At 36.2% G+C, this 23,193-nt stretch overlaps 1 protein-coding gene across 1 annotated transcript in view; it reads left to right on the forward strand.

Annotated features, from left to right (window-relative positions):
- Positions 1 to 23,193, forward strand: part of LOC145663052 (sialin-like) — a 127,706-nt gene that overhangs the window by 97,652 nt on the left and 6,861 nt on the right. The window contains exons 8-10 of the mRNA XM_081729212.1: positions 6,476 to 6,605; positions 14,251 to 14,406; positions 19,616 to 19,701. Of these exons, the coding sequence (XP_081585338.1) occupies positions 6,476 to 6,605; positions 14,251 to 14,406; positions 19,616 to 19,701 (372 nt within the window). The remainder of the gene's footprint in view (positions 1 to 6,475; positions 6,606 to 14,250; positions 14,407 to 19,615; positions 19,702 to 23,193) is intronic.

Consider the following 23,193-nt stretch of genomic DNA (forward strand, 5'->3'; position numbering starts at 1 on the left):
AATGACCGAAAAACGCTTGCATAGACTTAACATGGGGAAAAAGTTTTCACGCGATTTTTTTGTCAACAATTAAAAATGGCATTTATTATTGCATAATGGCCAGGAATGATTACGTAGTTTAAGCTCGCTCAGCTCATTTCATTGCAATCGGGTACATCCATTGCATTCCTAGTTATTATTATTATTATTATTATTATTATTATTATTATTATTATTATTATTATTATTATTATTATTATTATTATTATTATTATTATTATTATTATTATTTAACTCGATTTGACTAGACACATACATCTTTGAGCTTGACCTGAGAACTAAGCTCGAAAAATTTCCTCCAACTCGACTCGAATTGAGGTCGAGTTTCGAGTCGAGTCGAGCCAAATCCGGTGTGTAGTTTCGAGTACTCTCTTCAACTATATTACATAGACAATATAATTATTATCAATGACAATACTACTACTACAACTTTTATTATTATTATTATTATTATTATTATTATTATTATTATTATTATTATTATTATTATTAATAATAATAATAATAATAATAATAATTATAACAACACTGTATATAAACATGAAAGATAGGCGGTTTGTGTTTCAATACTAAAAAACTAGTTGATTGCCAACCTCGGTATTCGTGAAGTCTAGGAGTCAAGGACATTGTTCACGAGATTCTGAATTTGGGTTGAGGGTCTAGGTTGAGTATTCGGGCTCGAGCCAAACATTGTTAAAAGTTATAAGGCAGTGGCCAAATATCTTTAAAACTGCTCGGCCCGGGTTTAGAATTGTCAACGACTCGAGCAGATTGGCTCACAGCTCATTCACTATCGACCCAAACCGAGAAGTGAGCTGAGCCAACAGCTCATTCAACCGACTCGGCTAGAGCCCTCAGCTCAGTTGAGCCGAACCGAGCAGATGGCTCATCCCAACCAAACCAGCTGAGCTTGTTATAAAAAAAAAACTCTTGTGGTGTCGCTATCGAGACGAGACGAGATGCGAGCAGTGTCCCCTCTCGTAAGCAGCACTAAAAGTATTCCATATTACTGCTTACCTTACATTTCTTATGGCTTTCGCTTTCCAGTGTAATCTGGCCATGATTTCAAGACGAGTTAAAACGAACGAGCCATTTATCAAACTCGACTGGACTAGAAACTCGACACGAAAAATTGAATCGGCTCGGAACTCGACTCGAGAATATTACCTTTGACTTGACTCGAAAGTCGACTTGAATTCGAGTCGAGTCGAGTTTATCTTGACTCGTGCTCATTCTTATACGTTAGAAAAAATGGTTGCTTATTATTATTCTACTAAACTAATTATATAATAATAACAATGTTGTTATGTAAAATTAAAAATACAGAATATAGAGGAACATTACACTACAACTAATAAAATGAGAACATATGAACTGGGGGTAAATCAAAACTTACCAGTAACTCTAAAATCGATACATGCTTTTTAAAGCTAGTTTCAGACTCTATAATCAACGAGACTCAAGAATAAGCAAATTGATCTGAAAGAACTCCAATATTACATACCATCAACAAACTATTTGCTAGTAATAGAGTAGGCCTGCTCATCAGAACAGTTTATTCATATTAACCCCTTACTGTATATCATTAATTATGGCACCCTAGTTGTTGATATTTTCCGCCGGGGCACTTCAGACACTGTACTTTTAAATTCTGTCCAAGCACCATCACCTCAGCTCTTAAGAAAAAAGTATTCTTTCAAATGTTCGAACGGTAAAATACTTTCGTTCTGCATCTTTATAAAAACAATACCAATCAAAGTAAAATAGACTACCGGTATCATTGCACTCCTAGTGCACTCACTGAATGTATTGATTTGGAGCTGTCAAAATCTAGGACAAAATATTTCAGGTGCTTGCAATCAGTACACGTGATTTCCCTGAGGCTGTCCTCATCTTCCAAAAACAGCAAGTGGCACTACGAACTTATCTGTTTCTCTGTGTGTCTGTGACTGTCGGTCACTGACATACGTAGTTCATGCTCGATTGTTTCATTCTGAGAAATTCACTTACAGGAAGGAAACATTTGTTTCCGAAAAAAAAATACATATATTGTAGTTACTCATCCGAAATGTAACGCGGAAAAAATAACGCAAACTAGGTACGTTACTTAAAAAAATTGTAACGCGTTACCGTTACAGTTACTTTGGAAAAATGTAACGCGTTACTAGGAAACGTCACTTAAAAAGTAACGCGTTACAAGTAACGCGTTACTTGCGTTACGTTACTTCCCAAGACTGGTAGGTAGATACTATACATGAAATAAACGAATACGTGTTTTTTTTCTGCGGAAAAACGGTTTTAGGGGGAAAAAGTCCCCCACCAAAAATTTTGAAATTTGACGCTCGAAAGGCAAGAAAAAGTGAACGGAAGTGAATGAAATTATGCACAGTTATTGTAGAGGTAAGATGAGGGAATATATGTTCCGTATTTTCCTGCAAAAAGCCGTTGAGTTGGACACGGACCTCTCCAAATCTTTGATCACGAAATATCAAAAGTGCTACTAACAGCATGTCAGAAGTGCCTAAAGGGCATGAGGAACTACAACGAAACTTTGTATAGAGACAACACGCTAAAAATAAACGAATATATATTTTTTTTAATTTTCCGTGAAAAAAACTGTTTTAGGGGCAAAAGCACCCACTCAAAAGTTTGAAAGTTGACGCCCGAAAGGCAAGAAGAAGTGGACCGAAATGAATGAAATTGTGCATAGATATTGTAGACGTAAGATGAGGGAATACTTGTTTGGTACTTTTCTGGGGAAAAAAATGAAAAAAAAAATGGTTATTTGGAGCGAAGCGTTGGATGCTTTAAAATGTTATCTGTAATTCTTCAGTTTATTGAAACAACATTTTCAATACTGAAAACCAAATAAAACTCATAGACTGTTGTAGTAAGTATATATTTCACATTTTGATCTTTGCTTTAAAAAAAATCTCGATCAGCATTTCAGAATTAAAATTAATAAATATTTATACAACACTCAACATAAAAAGCTGCTATATGCTACCTCATAAGGATGAACATTTAAAAAAAAATCAAATAGCATCATAAGTAATTAAAAAGAATGATCTTACAGCAATGTGCTGAACGTATTTCAAATGTATTAAATGTATAATAAATAGGAGTACCCGGAACGTTTCATATGAGTGTGTGAAAATAATTAAAGCCAATCTGCCCATTTATATTATTTTAACGTTTTATAGGTTTTTCAGTTTTAAAAGAAAGAAAAGTTATTTCACAAATTCGAAAAAAATACAGATAACATTTTAGAATATATGACAATTAAAGGAAAAAATAATCACATAGAGTGTGCACTGGTACATCAAATATACTCCTATGATTCTGTCCCTTGGATTTTGACCGCTTGGGTTTTGTCTCTATCCTCGTTACTGCGGCCATTACAGCCGGCATATACCTAATGAGTTCCGATCTGCGTAAAAACACGCTAGGAGTCAAGCGCTTCGTTTCTGCATTTCCCTATATATTAAAAAAAAAAAAAAAAAAAAAAAACTCTCCGCATAGAATTCCCTGTCTCCAAAGATTAGGCAGAACAGGAATTCCCGTTCTTTCTAAAGATAAGATCATTAAAAATATTTTCTGGAAGTGTTGGAGGGGCTTTAGGCAGAACGGGAATGAATCGTGGCCCCTCATGAAGAATTAATGAAGTATCATATTAGTAATTCATCATCATCATAGGTATTATGTCATTATTGTCAGGTCACTTGCCGCAAATAGAATAGCTTTCATGCATCAGGGTCTTGAGATAACCTCTTTGTCTTTGATGTATGACTTTTCGTTACACTTATGATCTTATAACTTTTGATACTATAGCCTCCTTTCCCCTTCCACTTTTTCCTGCCACCGTACCTTCTACCATGTCTCTCATGATAGAATTCCTTCTAAGCCAATGTCCTAACCGGTTTTTATTAATCTTTTCAATAACATCTAAAATTGTTAGTTATTGCCAGTATTGAATTCAAGCATAACTCTAGGTTCAAATTTAAAAATTCAACATTTTGTGTCCATTTGTTGAACTCTGTGGTTTCTAGATCTTTTGGACTGTCATCCAAAGAACACTTCTGCGACATACAATGATCTTTCCTACAAAACTTTTTCAATCCTATCGCTACTATAAAATAGAAAGCAAATAAGGTGGCAATATGCTTACCAGGTTTTCTCCCAGAAAATTTGGTCCCGGGAGAGGCAAAATCAAAAAGTGAGAGGGCTGCACTGGGACACTAGTTTGTTATATTGACAACAGCAATTTAATTATTTTTAGCCCCTCGGGGACGGGAGGACAATGACACTCCGAAAGTTTGCATGGAAGAAACGCTGTTGCTAAACTTAATGATAATATATAGAAGAGACTCAATTAAAATCGCCAAGCGTTTTAGGTAGATCAACAAGTAAATTAAGAGTCTTCGTCCCGGCGAAATTAAAATACCGCTAATTTCACAGTAATTATGTGATATCTTGAAATAGATAAAAGATAATTGAAATATGGAACAAGAGCGCCCTAGACAATATTATTTTGCGTGATGTACCGTTATCACAAGTCACCTAGTGGCTTTCCGTTTTCAGCCGTTTAGAAACGCGAAAATAAATGCCGATTTTCTAAATGGCTGGAAATTGAAAGCAGATAAGTGAGTCGTAATAACGGTATCTCATGTAAAATGATATTGTCTAAGGCGCTGTTGTTCCACTTTTCGATTATCTTTTATCTATTTGAAGATATCACATAATTACTGTGAAATTAGCGGTATTTTCATTTCGCCGGGATGAAGCCTCTTAAGCAGTTTCCACTTAATCATAAATTACACAATGATACGTTGCAAATCTTAAAACTGAACCGGGAAGATGACATCAAACTAAATCCTCAACTTTTTGAGATGTCTTTTTTAATCAAATTGATAAAAGATTAAACCACAAAAAGTAGAAACCAAAACAGTAATAAAAATTACGAGTATTCTCGTATTAAACGCCCTTATAATTATAGAATAATTATAGGGTCTAACACGTTTTCTTGAATACGAATTTGAAACGTCATATTGGGAATAATTTCGAAGGGAAATTAAGATAAAGTGTTATATGTAATTAGTCCTATTAATGTTAGTAGTATTTCTGATTCTGAATTATAAACAACCAATATCGCAGTTTCTTTTTATATTAGTACATTTATTATAATTCATTTTATATTGGAACTTTTTAAGAACCATTCTATAATCCTAGATTATAGAATAAAAATTATTGACAATTGACCCTAGCTCGGTTCAAAATCTAACGGATGATGGATCGTTGTACCGAATATCATTTCTCAAATTATCTATGTTATTTACAACAGGTTCGGTGTTAATAGTTATCATAGAGGGTGAATAAAAGTAAATATATACAGGGTGTATCAAAAAGGATTTTACAGCTTTAAAAACTCATATTTATTTATTTAGCTTACAGACATGGTTTTGGTGTCGTTTTGTAGCAAAATAATCAAGTTCTTTTACCTTATACGTACCTAAAGAGGTTCAATGTGGCTTCCATTGGTGATGTAGCACACAATACCTCTGAAGTCGATTTCTTGCCAAAGTCACTGCAGTATGTCAGGTGTGACTCGTTCAATTGCGAGGTAGATCCTTGCAACCGCTTTTCGCAACCAAGAGGCAACCGTTTTCTCAACATACGCCGAATTGTCATGTGTGGAACGCCCAGCTATCGAGAAGCACGCCAGATTGATTTTGTAAGACTGTTTACAAAGCTTTGTCTCACTTTCTTTACAACGTCTTTAGACATACGGGACGACCTGAAGATTTGTTGTGTCTTACCAAACATCCAGTTTCAATGAAACACATATGCTACTGATAAATATTAGGCCTTCTGGTTACACAGTTGTTGCAGACTTGGATTCTTCAAACCAAAACATAGCTAGCACACTCGGGACCAGTAAAAGCAGCCATCTTTGCTGTAACTGCCGCTAGTGCTTGCGGTGGCTCGTTTCTAAACTAGTGTACAACGTGAGTCAAAACTTGATGTATTTTGCTTCAAAATGACATCAAAATTGTCTGTAAGATAAATAAATAAATCAATATGAGTTTTCAAAGTTGTAAGGTCCTTTTTGATACACCCTGTATGAAAGCAAAAGAAAAAAAATGAAATCTAGTGAGTACCCATATTTGAATATTGCACAAATAAACTAACATGAAAAATATTCAAGCAATTTGTTAAATAAGATGGGTAATTTTCCTCATAATTGACTTTGGTTTGTAATTGGGAATTGGACATTGTCGATAATTTTCGTTATTTTCCTCATAAGAAAGAGGTAGGAAAGAAATACAATAGCAACACAGAAAAATAACCAAACCCACGGTATTCAGAGTGTACATAAAAATAAACAATTTTGTTATTTAAGTAACTAAATTAGTACTTATTTCCTATTGTTTTTCAGAATGGTCTACTATCCGCTCTTCCATATTTCTGTCGGTTTATATTTTCCATATCATTTGGATTCCTCATTGATTCCATTCTGAGAGGAAGAATGAGGCTCGTGTCCCTACGGAAACTAGCTGTGTTCGTATGTAAGTATTTATTCATTTAATATATATATAGTTACATTTCTTGTGTTAACTTAGCCATAATGGTTGCCCCGTAGAGTGGAAACATTTAGTTTGTGGTTCTGTACTTAGAATTTTAGTAAGGGAGAAGGCAGGCAGTCCACGGATCACTGAATTGTTTATGAATAAAGCGTTCCACTGACTTAAGAACCCAGCCGCTATTTTCTCAATGTGGACCGAGTCCACGTGCACTTAGTGCATCGTCAAGATTTGCCCCCTAACTTTGACGCCTTAGCGTGTAACCCCTATTCACTAAGGGAGTGGATACGCCCACTGCGCGGCAGAACCGAAGCTCCACCTACCAGTTACCTACTGGTGGCGGACTGCTAGCGAGCCAGTGCTCCCATACTCTGCAGGTATGGTGCTCGAGTATTTCAAGGCAAGCTCACCTCCCTCACATGCTCACCGTTACCCAGATTCCTGGGATTAGCTTCCTACGGTATGACCAAGCCCAGCAGAGTCCAACTCAATCCGGAAGCCCCAGGCATGCCCGAGGGGGCTTGTTGAATCCCTGCCCTGCCTACCTCTAACGTTCAACTGCCAACCGCCTTCACGTGTAGAGGTGCCATGTACCACGTCGAGATACTCCCATATCTAATTCCGGGTCCTATGGTACGTGTTAAGTCACCATCTGAGTTTGGTGCCGGCCCATGTCCAGCAGAGTTTACTCCCTTCAGCGGGATCAGAACCGTTACTCAGATTCCTGGGATTGGTACCTCCTCCACCTGCGTTCAGTCTTCCCACAGACAGGAATCCGGTAGGATCGTCCAAGCAATACGGGACTTCCTCTAATTACGGTAGAGATACATCGTACATTACCAGAGCCAATGACTGATGTAGACCGTCTGCTCAAGGCAGACATTGTCATTTGGGAGCCGAGCCATGTCTCCCGGGGAAGCCGTGTCTCCCCTGGTAAGCCCGTCCAAACAATACGGGACTTCCTCTAGTTACGGTAGGAGTACACCGTACATTCAGACTCAATGGCTGATTTAGACTGTCTCCCTTTAAAGACAATGGTCATTTGGGAGCGGCGGCTTCCCTGGTAGGGTCGTGAATACTGCACCCAGTTGGTGACAACCAGTATGCAGCAACACTGTGTAAGCACTTCTGAGGTACGAGTGTGCGTTAGGATACTAAGTATTCCATCCCAGCCCCAAGAGCACGCACAACACGCTCTTTGAGGGCGGTATCTACATCATCCTCCCGGTAGGGCGTTGGATCCGCCCCTTGGGCACACCAACTACCTGCTCTCTCATACGTGTTAAGGTACCAAGTAGCTTTATCTCCCGGACCGAAGGGCACGGCCTAGTTGCCCATGTCGGAAGATAGCCGAAGCCTCACCACCGCCGGTAGAGGCGGAAGTTAAAAACTACCTACCTCGTTGAGGACATGACAAGGTCACACGTACTCTTCCGGATCCAATGGCACGAGTTAGTCGCCCACTTCGAAGGTTAGCCGAAGCTTCATCTCCGCCGGTAATTTGTTATCGTGATGCGCACTGACAATTAATTAACGTTGCCAGCTCTTAGCACAGGATATGTAAGAGTCATGCGTGTTGTCACACAGTTCCTGTCACCTATCTCCCCCTGAGGGTTAACAAGGCCACCACAAAGCATGTGAACTGGCACAACACAGGGGTCCCTTCCCTTCTCAGCACGCCCTTGGGACCGGCCATGGCGGAGTTCGAACGTTTTCAAGTAAAACACAAAAATAACAAATGCTATATGTAAAAGATTATGGTACTGAAACTATATATCTTACTCTACTTTCTAACATATTTGCCATACATATTCAAACATTTGTGGCATGATACCAGTTCTTCTATCCCGTTACTTTACTCTGTTTCCACCAATGTATTTAATGTGTCTTTGAATTCACTAGCAGGATGAAAATGCTTTTCGGAAAGAATGAATATTCGATTGTAGCACGCAGCTTACTCTACTTATGATCCCTCAGTTTGAACCAAGAAACGGGACGGTGCAGATATCAAGTTATGAGCTATGAGCCCTGAACATGTGCAACAAAATTAAGGATACTGCCAATTATGAGGCATGGAATGTGATAAGGTTTCATGATTTCTACTTGTTCTGGAAGTTGAAAGACTGTCCGGAAAGCGCTTTCTTCCTGCTGGTGAATTCAAAGAACCTTTCGACAGATTGACGGTAGCAGAGTAATATGACGGTATAGAAAATATGTCAGGCTACGGTATATCAGGCTACGACAAGTGCTTGGATACACATCATGATGAATATGTTGAAAAGTACAGTAAGGTGTTTATAGTCGTGTCACTGTATGAACACCCTCCAATCACATAGCACAACCGTTTAAAGCAGAAGACAGCAAGCTTGTCGGTAACTGCTGAGTACTTCATGTCCTTGAAAGCACTCGGCTGTTGCGACATCACGCCAATAAACAAAAGCAGCACAGCTGAGGAAGTTCAGAGTGTGTGCTACACAGCATTAGCTCCACATTCTTCCAGGTCAACAAGGGCAAACAAGTGGGTCAGGCCTGAAGTAACAGCAACAGAAATATAGTTTTTATACCATGAATCGTTTGTACACATCATTTTTCATTATTGTTTCATATTAAAACATTCCTTCTCTTTGGATGGCTTCCTTATAAATAATGATATAGTCTATCTATCGCAATAGTGAAGTTTCCGTGCGATAATTTGGTTGTGCTATCGAATTTGGTATAGGCTATATCTACCTTTTTTCTTGTACTTTCTGGTAATCAGATATCGATTGAAAATATCGATTTACTATAGTCATCGATATAAAACAAAACGTTACATTTCTTTCATGTGTTATATAACGTAAATATTATTGATGCTTCAAGCAATATAAGACGTATCCAACGAGTATAGAATTTCATAAATTCTTAGTATTATTTTTGCTTTACTGAAGTAAGATATATAGCCTATTCTACTAATAAACTGAAATATGCTTTGATCTTTTTTTTATTTCTGAAGAACTATTGCTAGAAAGGCAACCTGTTGTTTATTCGCTCTTTTGAAGTTACTCGTATGATACGAATAATTAAGTTAGGAGTTCCACTTTTGTATGGAATAGATGTAAATATCCAATACCATATACGTTTATTCCATTGCGATCCCCACGTTTACAATTTTAAAAACTTAGTGCTCTCTCATTTGTTCATTACTACTCCATTCAGATATCTTGTTTACGGTTTACATCCAGATAATATTAAAAACTGGTTTTAAAATATTTCAAGCCATTAAGGACTTGCATAAACTGAGGCTTGTTTGCTGTTAACTCATGCAATCTAGTTATTTGTCACTTTCTCTAGTTATTGTTATCAGGTATGTTGTTTCTAGCTGGCTTCGTTTACTTTAAGCTATAAGCTTCAGTATAGATAGCATATCTCACTGTCAGATGTGTTTTATGGTATAGTATTTAAGGAAGTTTTATTGTCTTGAGAATATACCGTAAAATCTACCTGCAAATTTTGTGCTTTATTCTTTATTGTATTAATGTTTATAGTGAGTATTACAAGTTAAGTGCCATTGACCTACCTTTGTGAAGTGTTGTACTGTATGTACTCTGCAAAGTTAAAAAGAGTTCGTTTCGATTATATCCCTGTACCTTGATTTCTTATAAATAGTCGCTAAGTGTCTCAACTGATATAAGTTTACATCTTTCATTATTACTTTGCCTGGTGAACATTTAGAGAGAGGGAAAATACCTATTAAAAGTGTCTTATCTCAAAAAGATCTAGGTGTTGTCTTTGATGAAAAATTCTCCTTTACGGATCACATCTCTTCAATCTCATCCAGAGCTATGAAATTACTTGGTCTAATTTATAGATTTCCTGAAGTACAGTCTCCCTGCCCTTACAATGTTTCACTTATAAGACTTTAATTTTCCCGATCATTGAATATTGTTCACCTGTATGGAATATGGCTGTACCTACTAACCTATCACTCATTGACCCGGTCTTAACCTTCTTTATAGCCATTGTTAGATTTAGAACTCCCGAGTTATGTGACTACTCGAAACAAGAAATAGTGTCCTTAATGAACTTGTGTACCTCAGACAAACGACGCCAGGCTGCAGACCTACTTTATCTATATAAGATTATCAATGGTAAAATCGATTCTAAATTTTTTACTATCACAGATTAACTTTCGAATTCCTCCCCGGCGAACTCCCTCTCTTAATTTCCTGACTTCCGAGACACCTAGGTTATCAATTGTGAAACACTCCCTATTTTACAGACTAGAGCATGATCACAATACATTGCTAACAAGATATAATATTTTTACTTCTGAATGAATCTTTAGAACGCAGCTAAAGAGAACATTGGAAATTTAGAGGTGAACCATTTGCACTTGTATTTTTATTTTATTTTATTTTATTTTTGTTTTGTTTTGTTTTGTTATTGTTATGTTGTTCAGTTTGTCAACTGGCTCTATGGATAAATAAACTATAGTTGTCTCTGTGATACTGCAGTTTTTAAATTGTTTATAGGTATTATTTGTTTGTGTCGATGGTCTATGGTCCTTAGCTATTGAAGAAGGAAAGTGGTAATTAACATCATACTTGAAATAACCACCTCTCTTTAATATACAATTAAATAATAATACAGTTAATTTCTTCACATTAATAAATAATCACTGCACCAAAAATCATGCAATTTTTAGCTCTTAAACCACTCTTACAATAATATTTAGAGCCCATTTGCAAAGTTAGATAACATTATTTGTTTACTATACAACACTCGAGCATCGAGCAGTAAACATATATACTGACTAGGGAAGGTCGCGGGGTGTCACTCTGACTTCATATCGACATTATGGTCATTCGACTCCTTGTTACATATGAAAGAATTAGGCAACCGGAGAAATCCTCTATCTAAGGCGTGTTTAAAGGACGAGCGATAAAAGTTCAAAATTGAACAGATTTTGCGAAAAGTTTGAGGTAATTAATTTTCATATAGACGCTTCAGTTTTGGTATCCAGGGGCTTCTTAGGTGTCCAACACAGTGGTGAAGTCAAAACGTACGCATTTTGCAAGATAAGGGCACTTATTGGCAGTAGCGTACCTAGGAATTTATTTCGGGGGAGGGGGGTCCAAACTAAATATGAAGGTATTTTATATTAAAATTCCTAAAAATTGCCCCTAAAATTAGGCTAAATTTTTAAAAAGTCGAAATTTCGGGGGGTCCGGACCCCCAGGTCCCCCCCCCCTGCGTACGTCCCTGCTTATTGGGGAGAAGGTGAAGGATAATGGTGTTCCTATAACTTACAAATTCCCTCCCGTTTCGCACACCGGGTCGTTAGGCTGATAAGAAATGTATTTGCCATCTCTATTCTATTGTATTGTCATTCAAATATCGCTTTCTTGTGTGGCCACCTTCAAATTGAAGAATGACATTTGACTCCGCAACGCTTTGCCAGGCGTGCTAAATTCAATGAGGAACGCCTTGCTATTCATTATTAATCTTGTGATAATATATATTGTCGGCCAAAGGTATAGGAGCTAATAAACCAGTAAGATAAAAAGTAATTACAGAAAAACACATTGAACAATTGGCACATTGTACAGTATGTTATTGTATGGAAATTGTATACTGTAAACAGTTGACTGTTATTACAAGCAATTTCATAAAATATAAATAAAGAAAAGTTGTATTAAAGAATTACTACTACATCAGTATTGATTAAATAAAAATTATATACAGTAAACAGTTAGCGTTTCGGTAAAAAAAAATATATATATATATATATATTAAATAAAATAAAATACGAAATAAAATTTCAGAAGTATTGAACATTTAGTTCGCCAGTCATGACTCCAAAGAAATATTATTTTAAGCTATTCTCTGGTTCTGAAAAGCGATGTATAAACATATAAATCGAAAATAATAATAATAATAAAAACATTTACGCTAGGAGAAGTTACATTATTTGTAACTTCAGTTACAATTCGATATCATGCTTTAAGAAAAGGAAACTTTCTGAAAAACGTGGTATTTGAGTAATATTTAATAGACAATACAGGTAAATCGGGATTGTCAATACATTTTATCGACCTAATGACCCGATGTGTCCAACGGGTGGCAATTCACAAGTTGTAAGACGTCATTGCCTGTTTACTCCCTCCCGTATAAGTGCCCTTATCTTGCAAAATGCATACGTTTGGACTTCACCATTGTGTTGAGCACCCAAACTTTCCGCAAAATCTGTTCCCAAATTTTGAACTTTTAACGCTCATATTTCGAACACGCTTGCGATCGAGGATTTCTACCATTGCCTAATTGTTTCAAATGTAAAAAGGAGTGGAATGATCAAGTCAGAGCATAGCATAAAGTCAGAGTGACTTCCCGCGATCTTCCCTATGAACCATATTCAAAAGAGTTGTTTCTAGCGTCCTACTAGGAGTTTCACTAACGCGCGATGCAAACTTCCGTGTTTAGAAAAAAAAAAAAGCATCAGTGAAATTAGGAAGATAACAATATTAAAAGATACAATATTATTTTAAGATAGTTAGATGCAAATCGATCTCTCTACGCGCAAATCGATAGATCATATCGAACAAAATAAAACGAGATGCTTGAGGATAAATTATCATGTGTTGTTTTCGAAAAAATCGATAAAGAAAACTAATTTTATGATGGTGAAAGATAAGTCAGTCGTTACCAATAATAACATTGATAGTAAGCTCCTCCATGGCTATGTAGATAGCGCCAGGCACGATTCAGAAACTTTTGTTCGTGGGCGCAAGTCTTGGGGGCGGGGTCCAATACTACAAGTCACTGTGTCTATGTAGTGTTGAACAGGTATTATCATGCACCCGAAAAGACGTTAAGTAATTGTAAAATACTTCCACCTATATTTTCAGAAAGAAAAAAGAACAAGGTTGTATTTATAAGAGAAAGAGTACAGATGAAGTGTAAGATCAAATTTTCATGCTACATCAATCATTTCCCTGTTGAACAAGTGTAGTTTTATTGAGAATGTGAACAAATATACAGTATGTTGAGTTAGGAAGTTTTAGGGAGTTTCCGAACCCAGTGGACCCGCCTCCTGTGGGTACGCCCCTGAGTAGTGTACTCGCCTTTGGCGCAGAAGACCCGGATTCAGTTCCTGGCAGGAGCTCATGTGGTTTCCTACGTTAAGGTGTAAGGTCCACATCTCATATAGCCTCGCTGCTGAAAAGGACTCTCAAATCAAATCAAATCCAAATAATTAATTGGTTTTATTCTTCTGGAACAGATTACGTATTTATTTATGTGTTGTACAGTCAGCGACAAAAGTTCTTTCCGTTGATGAAATTAGTTTCGCAAATAACTTCAGAATGGAAGTACAATTTCAGTACAGCCTTCAGTATATTAAAAAGAATGTAATTTTATGTACGTTTCAGCCATTCCATCGTTGTACTTTCTAACCCTACCACCATTATTCCCAAAATGAAGTTTACCAAGCAAAAAGAACTTTTGTCGCTGACTGTACATGTGTACCCTATTGTTAAGTACCATACTGTATTTATTGTTATTTGCGTTCTTCTAACGGTAACACCAATACTACCTGTAAACAAATCTTCTGGTCAATATGTGAAAGAATAAAAAATATCGTGTTTCTTTTTAGCTACAATTGTACCAGCCGCTGGATTAATAGCATTTACGTTAGTCGGAACCAGCCCGGCTTTATCAGTTTCACTTCTCATGTTTTGCATTACACTTACTGGAGCAGTTACATCGGGGCATTTTCAAGGATTTCTGGATATTTCTCCAAACTTTTCAGGTAATTATTTTTTCTAACTTAAAATAATTTATTGTTTATAAGATCACTCTGAAACAATTTAATTGTAAATGGCATGCAGCCGAATAATATGAGAATTGTATTTTCTGAATTCCATTTATACCCAAAAAAGACCTTGTTCAGCTGATCCAAGATATCACTCACCTTCGCTGTATCCTTAATGAAACCACCTTAATACTTTGAACTATTAATATTTACATAGTAGTGCTGTAAACTGTAAAGCAAGGGCAGACCTAAAAGAAACCAGAATTTCATAATTAAAAATTTGTGCATTTACTTTTTGGGTATTACAAGTTAAATTTCCTTCAAAATATTATGTTTATGTAAAGGATCAGTCTACGTGTGTTTTCTACTTTCAGAAGCAGTCCTGAAACAACTGAAAAGTGATGTCCTTGTTTCAATGTCTGTCGCTTTTTTCTTCAAATCTTCTAGATCTGAACAACGATTTCCTTTCAGAACTTCCTTTTTTTTAACTCTGTAAAAGGAAAACAAGTTGCAGAGTTGATTTCCAACAGTGCCTGGGGGGCCTAGGATCCCAGTTTTTTGAAAATAAATTGAAATTTTTGAGTTTTACGTCCCACGGTTATGCCGGTTAGGCTAAAGGAGACGGTGATGATGAGAGATGAATGAAATGGTGGAATGAAGAAAGTGGCAGGAAACGGGAGAACCCAGAGAAAACCCACGCACACGGTGTTTGTCCACCACAAAGTTCACTTGGCGGGAGCAGGGATCGAACCCGGGACCCCCAGCACCAGAGGTGAACGCTCTACCACTGAGCCACCGCGGCCCCTCGCCCAGTTTTTTGAGTGACAAAAATAATTTAAGGTATTATTTATATATTTTTTGAAATTTTATAGTAAACTCATGATATATCTACCATAGTCTGATTTCTGGCTGCCGCTCCAGTTTTTACCTTCTAAATCCGCCACTGATTTCCAAGTATTCTTTCAGATTAATGACAAACTTCCATTCTGGGCTACTTTTGATCAGCCGCGGGATGTTGAAACAAAATTTTGCTGCAAATTTTCTGCTTACGTAGGAAGGTCAGAAAGTTCTTAACCTCACCATGGTATATACAAGTTAGGAATCTGCAATTTGGTCCTAGGATGCGTCTTTCTCTACATATTGGCCTCGTATTCCCTTACATTTCTAACGTCTATGGATCAATCCCTTAATACCATCTGCATAACTATCTGCAGAGTTGGACTAAAACCATGTTTCTATCGCATTAATAGCCTCCTTCTCACCTATAAAACCCTGCTTCACAAATGTTTCTTCATAATTAGGAAGAGGAAATAACCAGTGGAAATTACGGAGCCAGATTTAGTGAATATTGTGGGTGGGACAAAATTTCGTAGCCGATATTGGCGTACAAAAGTGAGTATTTCTGCTGCTCAATGTGCCGGTCCATTGTCCGCTAGCAGCAACACACCTCTCGAAAGCAAACCTTGTCTCTTTGCTTGCAACTCGCAACTTTTACCAGGTTTCTGTAATACGTTTCTGTAATTGTAATCCATTTTTGTCAGTAATCAACCAAGATCATAGTATTATGGTCTCAGAACACGGAGAACATGACTTTACTGTGTGAATGGAGCATTTTAACCTTTTTGGAGAGTAGGGGACAAGGAATGTTTCGATGTTTTTACTGATTTTCGTTGCTTTCAGGGTCAAAAAGATACAACCAGCATTCATCTATAGCCACTAATATGTTTATAAAAGATCCTTGTCCTTGTGGTATAGATCCAAAATGTTTTGTGAACATTACACATGTTTTTGTTTTTGAAAAGGTGTCAACAACAACCAGCTTGCTGCAACTTTGTTCATATACATAACGTCATGTAATATTGTATGAACATACTCCCTACTGATGTTCACTTCCCTAGCTAAACAATAATGTTCTCCATTGGTCAAGCTTTGTTTATATTACACGTAAATTTGATTTAAACTACTCACTGAGTAAAAGTTAATAAGGTTATTGTAAAAATTATTAATGTGTAACAGGGAAACAATTTCACGCGTCTGCTCCCAAGCACTAGCTGCTCACAAGGAAACATTCCGATTTGGTGAATTCAATTGCTGAAAATGATTGCTAGCACTGGATTCGGCACCAAAAGAAACAGAGCAAAAGAGAGTATTTAGTGGCAGACCGTATACAAGGTTGGAGATAAGATAAGTGAGGGCAAAGTGTGAAGATAGAACGTAGAAAATGTCTAGAAATGGCATGTTAATTTTGAAACGAGTAGAGGGATTGAGGTCAAATGTTGGATATGAGAAATGCATGTAGAGGTCCACTGAATAGACGTAATGTAAATCATAGGAAACATCTGAAAAGCCGCCATGTTGGAATTAGCGCAAGAAGAATATAGGGAAAGGGGTTATGTGACATATGGCTCTTTATGCACACCGTCTATTGAAATCAATAGTGGCCAACACAGTTTGAGACCTCTGTAACAGGAGGCGTTCCACGCTATGGCAATGTATCAATACTGTCGTAAATATGACGTGAATGAGGAACAACTACAAGCGTGAATGAGGCCATTTTCTAGCCAACAAACGTATCAATCTGCTCAATATTCGTTCATATGCTGGAACAATGGAAATATGACCAGGAACAACCTGAAAGAGTTTATGATTGACGTTTTTTGGCCTTCTATAGAGCAGATAAAACTGCTGCTCCTCGTTGATTCATGGAGAACCAGTAAAGATGAAGAGTTGGTGCAGGAACCGGACAATGTTAAACTTGCCTGACTCTTTATCCCTGAGGATTTCACGTTACTTATATAACCGTTGGATGTGCTCTTCTTTCCGTCCGTATAAGAATTTCGTAAAATATGTAACAGACACCGTTTTTCTGTCATCTGACTTCAAAATATGACAACGGACAACTTTAATAACTTGCAATCACTCACTCACTTCCAGTTTACACCACCAAGGTTCGAAGCTATGATTAGATATGCTTTCAACAAAACTGAATATTTGCAAACAACACCTGGCGCATTCATGACACTTGTCGACTGCTGCTTCAATTTCAGTACCGGAGACAGCTGTGAGGAGCTCGATTGTCCATCTTTATCGTTCTTCAAATGTGCCCACTATTGTCTCCAGTTTTGTATCAACCACTCAACCATTCTTAAGTTCCATAACAGTTCTAATTAAACAGAGGTCTCAAACTGTGTTGGCCACTATTGATTTCAATAGACGGTGTGCGTCAAGAGCCATATGTCACATGACCCCTTTCCCTACATTCTTCTTGCACTAATTCCAACATGGCGGCTTTTCAGATGTTCCCCATGATTCACATTACGTCTATTCAGTGAAGTTCTACATGCATTCCTCATATCCAACATTTGATCTCAATCCCTGTACTCGTTTCGAAATTAACATGCCATTTCGAGACATTTTCTACGTTCTATCTTCTCACTTTACCCTCATTTATCTCCCACCCTGTATACGGTCTGCCACTAAACACCCTCTCTTTCTCTGTTTCTTTCGGTACTAATCCAGTGCTAGCAATCATTTTCAGCAATTGAATTCACCAAATCGGAATCATCAGATTTTTTCACAACGCTAGAATTTGTAACGCTAGAAGAAGTGCCTTTTCTTTGGTCATCCAATAGATTTATGTCACCACATTTGAATTATCTTTTCCAGCCTTTCTCTGTGTCATAAGATAGATATTCCTTGCCATACACAGCTGCCATATCTTAATGTATCGTGTATGCCGATTTTCTTCGAGGTGTAGAACCTAATTGCAGTTTAGTATTCGATTTACCAACGACATCCTAGTTTTCTGACTAACATCAATTCAAAAGGACCTGTGAAGACACACATATATTATCGAGATGTCAGTCTATCACTGTGCACATTTCTATACTACTAGCACATCTGGTGAGAGTAAAATGTTCCTGGCCTCCTCTCATACAATTCCTCACTCAAAGTTCGTTAGTACATGTGGTAGCAAACAAATCTAAAAGTTTAAATTAGCAACTTAACCGAATCAGATAATAATAAAACCAGTTCAAAATGCTCCAAGAGCATTGTTAGAACGAACTTAAAGAGGAATTATTTTTTTTATTAATTTATACATGCTTTATATCAATTCTTCTATGTAATTTATTATTATACTCATTAAACAATTCTTGTAATGTATCTATCAATTTATAATTTCCATGAGTACTAATTTTTTTCCATGTGTTTTATTTATCAACACCAATATGATCTTTCTATGACTTGCGGTTCCTCAGATATGGCTCCTTAAATTTCCCGAAATCGGAAATTGTTGACCAATATCTCGGGAACGGTAGGAGAGACGAAAAAAAAATCCATAATTTCTTTCACGTAGTTTTTGATGCTCTATCAAATAGGGGGCTCAAAATTGAAACAAAAAATCACAAATAACAGACACACAAACACACACACACACAGGGAATTCAGTAATTAACTTTTTAAGTTCGTTGAAAATATTTGGGGAAGAAATCAGTAAAATGACACCATTACAACTTCAGTTCATTTGAAAGAAAACCGAAAGATATTAATCAGTATCTTCCCCATATTAATCAATAGGCTATTGAAAAAAGATGGTGAAGCTATTACGTACAGATAAATACAAAACAGAGAAAGATACTGAAATAAATGGAGTTTTCTTAATCTTGATTGGTGATTACTGCATCGTCCTACTAGAGTTCTTGCTCCTGGTAACCTGAATACAATAAGATGAATGTTGAGTGCAATGTTTGTGAATAGCTTACTTAACTGATTAAACGTTTGAAAGTGAAAAATAAGCATCAACCTTCAGCTAACAAGATAACAATTGTTCAACTACCAATACAACTTGGAATGGTTTTTGCAAAGCTGTTCTTTTTGTAAGATCACGATGCAAGGCCAGCAACTTGTCGATATCCTCGTAAAAAAAAAAAAAAAAAAAAAAAAAAAAAAAGACACTTCGCATTTCCAGTTCATCAGTCTTCCTTACGGAATTGCACTAATGAAGAATTTTATTTCCTTCTTTTTCATTTATTATTTTTAGAAGCAAGAAACTTGCCATCAGATAAACCTATTCAGATCAAGGATGTCTTTTGACGTGACCTAATGTTTCATGTGTGAATTTCGCGCAACTATGAATGAAAGTAGATGTAATAAAATAGTTTAATTATGCAATAATATATACGTAGATCTAATCTCTCTGTTCTAGGTACTTTATATGGACTCGGAAACGGACTTGGTTCAGCGACCGGTATTATATCTCCAATTATAGCAGGAGGGATATTGGAAAAAGACGTAAGTTGCATTTCCAGTGTTAAAAATATGCAACTATTGATACTTTCTTGTGGTATGTTAGAAAAGGGCTAATTTTTTACAATCGTTTTCTAATGTCAATGCTATAGATTTCCTTATGACTTACTATTTTCTGTCAAATCAAGGATAACATTATTTCTATATTTTTTTAAAAAAATTAAAGTTGTAGTATACATTTAGCTTAGTATATTTGCCCGGGTCAAATCTTGTAATTAATTTTTAACACATCAATAAATATAAACTCTTGTGGGAATTATTTTTTAAAAATACTGTTTCTTTAGGAAGGTTTCTTCATATACTATATAGATAGATAGATAGATAGATAGATAGATAGATAGATAGATAGATAGATAGATAGATAGATAGATAGATAGATAGATAGATAGATAGATAGATAGATATAATATGTTTTATCGTTACTTAAATATCGCAAAAAGGAGTTTTAAGGATGTGGAATGTTTTCCTTCAATGCTCTAAAAATTTATTTATCATTCCTCGTACATATTTTTCAATCAAGAAATATTATCAAACTTATTCTGTAAAGATTTTTAAAACTATAATCAGATATTAAAAATAATTTAAAAATAGGGTTTATTTATTTATTTAACAATTTAGAAAATATAAACTGCCATTATCACAAAATATACTTCGATGCATGCAATGTATGTTACCAAAAATACACTAAAAGTTATACAAACCTATCACCATCATCATTATTATAGGTATTCTGTGATTATTGGCAGGTCACTTGCCAAAACTGAGAAGCTTCCATGATTCATAGTCTTCTTATAACCTCTTCTCTTCACATACGATTTTTCTGTTTTGATATTGTCCATCAATTGTAGTCTTCTACATTCCCTCTCTTTCCTGCCACCATACCCTCTAACACGTTCCTTATGACAAAGTTTCTTCTTAGCCAATGTTTCAACCAGTTTCTCTTCCTCTTCTTAATAATGTCTAAAATTGTTCTTTTCTCCTCCACCATTTCTAACACCCTCGCATTCTTTTTCTACTTGACCCAGCTAATTCCCTTCATTCTTCCCCACATCCACATTTTGAAAGCTTTCAGTCGTTTTTCATCATTATACAAAACTATAAAAGAAGTCAAAAGTAGCGTTCTGTGATAGTGGGTGTGTTTGTGTAACATATATATATATATTTATATTTAGTTTATCAGTGTTTTTACAATGATCCCTTTCTTATTTCTTAAAGTGTATTCTTTTATACATTAGTACGTAGTTTGAGTGTGGCATCATCATTTTAACAGACTTGTATCGTAGAAGTCAACAAGAATCAATACCCCACGAATACATAACATTCATTGGTCGTCCATTTTAATTCGATAATGTATGGATATAAAAAGGATACTATAGCGTCCATTGGATGTTCATACTTGATTCAACAGAAGTATATAATTTGATGTCCATATTTAATCCATACACAAACGTTCGTTGCATGTTTATATTTTGTCCAATGAGGCACATTCATAATACATCCAATGGACTGTGTAATTTACAGACATTGATATTGTTGTTTATTCAAAATGTCAAAATGAACAGAGTTGGCGTGGGTTAATGAAAACTTGACCCACGACCCACCACCCACCGTGACCCACGACCCACTGACCCACAGTGACCCACAGTGACCCACCACCCACCGTGACCCACCATGACCCACCACCCACGGTGACCCACTCTGACCCACCACCCACCATGAACCACTCTCATCCACTGTGACCTATTCTGACTCACCAAAATCCATTGTCATTAACTGTGAACACGATTCACGGCCTCTTCTGTACTGAGTAAAGAGTTTACACTTGTAATAAAACATGACTGTGAAATTGTCACTAATCGGAATTTGAACTTCTAGTCAATTGCCCAAGCACCGCTCTGTCAGAATAACGGTGGATATGATCTTTATGATATAAAATGGTAAAGTGTTTGTCAGTGAGGAAATTGAAACAGTTCGAGGTGGGGGAAATTAGTGTGTATCTAAAATATACTTGTAGTAAGAGAGTATTCTTGCAAGTGTTAATTTATTAACGCATTCCAAAAGAAACTTCTATTCGCAGAGAAATACTTCTGTATAATATGGAAAAGGTTATGATTTCTCAGTTCACAGTATTTTTCTCCAAAAGACTTGAAAAATCAGTTTTCCATAGCGTATAAAGGTGCTCGGGTACTGTCTGTAAGAGCACCTCCATAAAGTATGCTCATAATTGTAATTTGTGAAATCACTAAAACACCACGTTAATTTAAGTTATATATATGCATAATTACAATTATTATGAATATTTATTCAAAGTAGTTTACCTAAAGCAAAGAAGAAACTTACTAAAAAATAGGTACAAAGTTGATTAGCACAAATAAGCCATTAGTAATACAAGTAGGCCTATACATTTTCTATAGCTCGTAATTTTCCACTTTAAAACAAACTTCAAATCGGGTTTATTTCCTGTTGGTAACTTTTTCGTGGTAAATCATCCGCAGCGGAATGATGTCCATCCTTCAGCCAAGAAATAAATAGCTCGGCTACTTTGAGCTTGTCTAGCGGTGGGCCATTAACATTGATGAACAACAAGTTAGACAATGTTTGAGCACTTAATCTATTTCTAATATCAGTCATCTGTAAATTCATAAGGGGAAGTCCCCGTTCGCACTCTGTCGTGGAAATTGATAATACTTCTACCCGATTTCTGCAACTCCTCATCGACAATCTGCTTGTTAGACTTAAGTCTGATAACGATTTTTCTTGGTCAGTTTTGAAATACTCAGCAAGAAGTATCATCTCTCTATCACCATACAACATCTTTTCCATATCGACCATGTCAGTTGGCAATGTCGACTCATGGAGAACAGAAACTTCTATCTACCACGCCTTTGATAGGGAATCTTGTGAATAAATTATCAATTGAAGCCTGATAAACTGAAGATTTCTTATTTGTTTATAAATTTAATTTTTGTAATTACACATGAAGGTTTTATGCCATTACGAAGTTCTCCCTCCCGTCTAGAAAGCGAAAGAGAACGTGGTTCCTGGAAAGTGTTCAGAGGTGAATGGGAATTTCTCTCCTTCTTCCCCTTCAATTACTACACTGCTGTATGCTATCTGCCAAATTACGATAAATTTCAATTAAATTATCATAGTATAATTATTTCCTTGTTGAATTATCAATACTTTTCAGTTCCAAATCAAGGTAAGTAGACCAACGTAAAGGGAAAAAGGTGTAAAATTTTCCATATAATTATGCGTACAATCCAAACTTAAAATTTCCGTGTAATTAAGCTTACAGTACAAATTTTATGCCTATTTTAGTCACAAGCTTTTGGGTTGATTGCCCTGTGCTGTAAGCGCTCCATATAATAAACATAAGCTTCAGCAATTATTATAGTTGAAAGCAATGGATATATGAAGCCAAGCACTGTAATTTTTAGTTTCTGATTTTTTTCTTAAATAACATCGATCGTTTTC

Source organism: Thermobia domestica, chromosome 10 (genome assembly GCF_964235325.1).
Source record: "Thermobia domestica chromosome 10, izTheDome1.hap1.1, whole genome shotgun sequence".
In the NCBI taxonomy this organism is placed as follows: Eukaryota; Metazoa; Arthropoda; class Insecta; order Zygentoma; family Lepismatidae; genus Thermobia; species Thermobia domestica.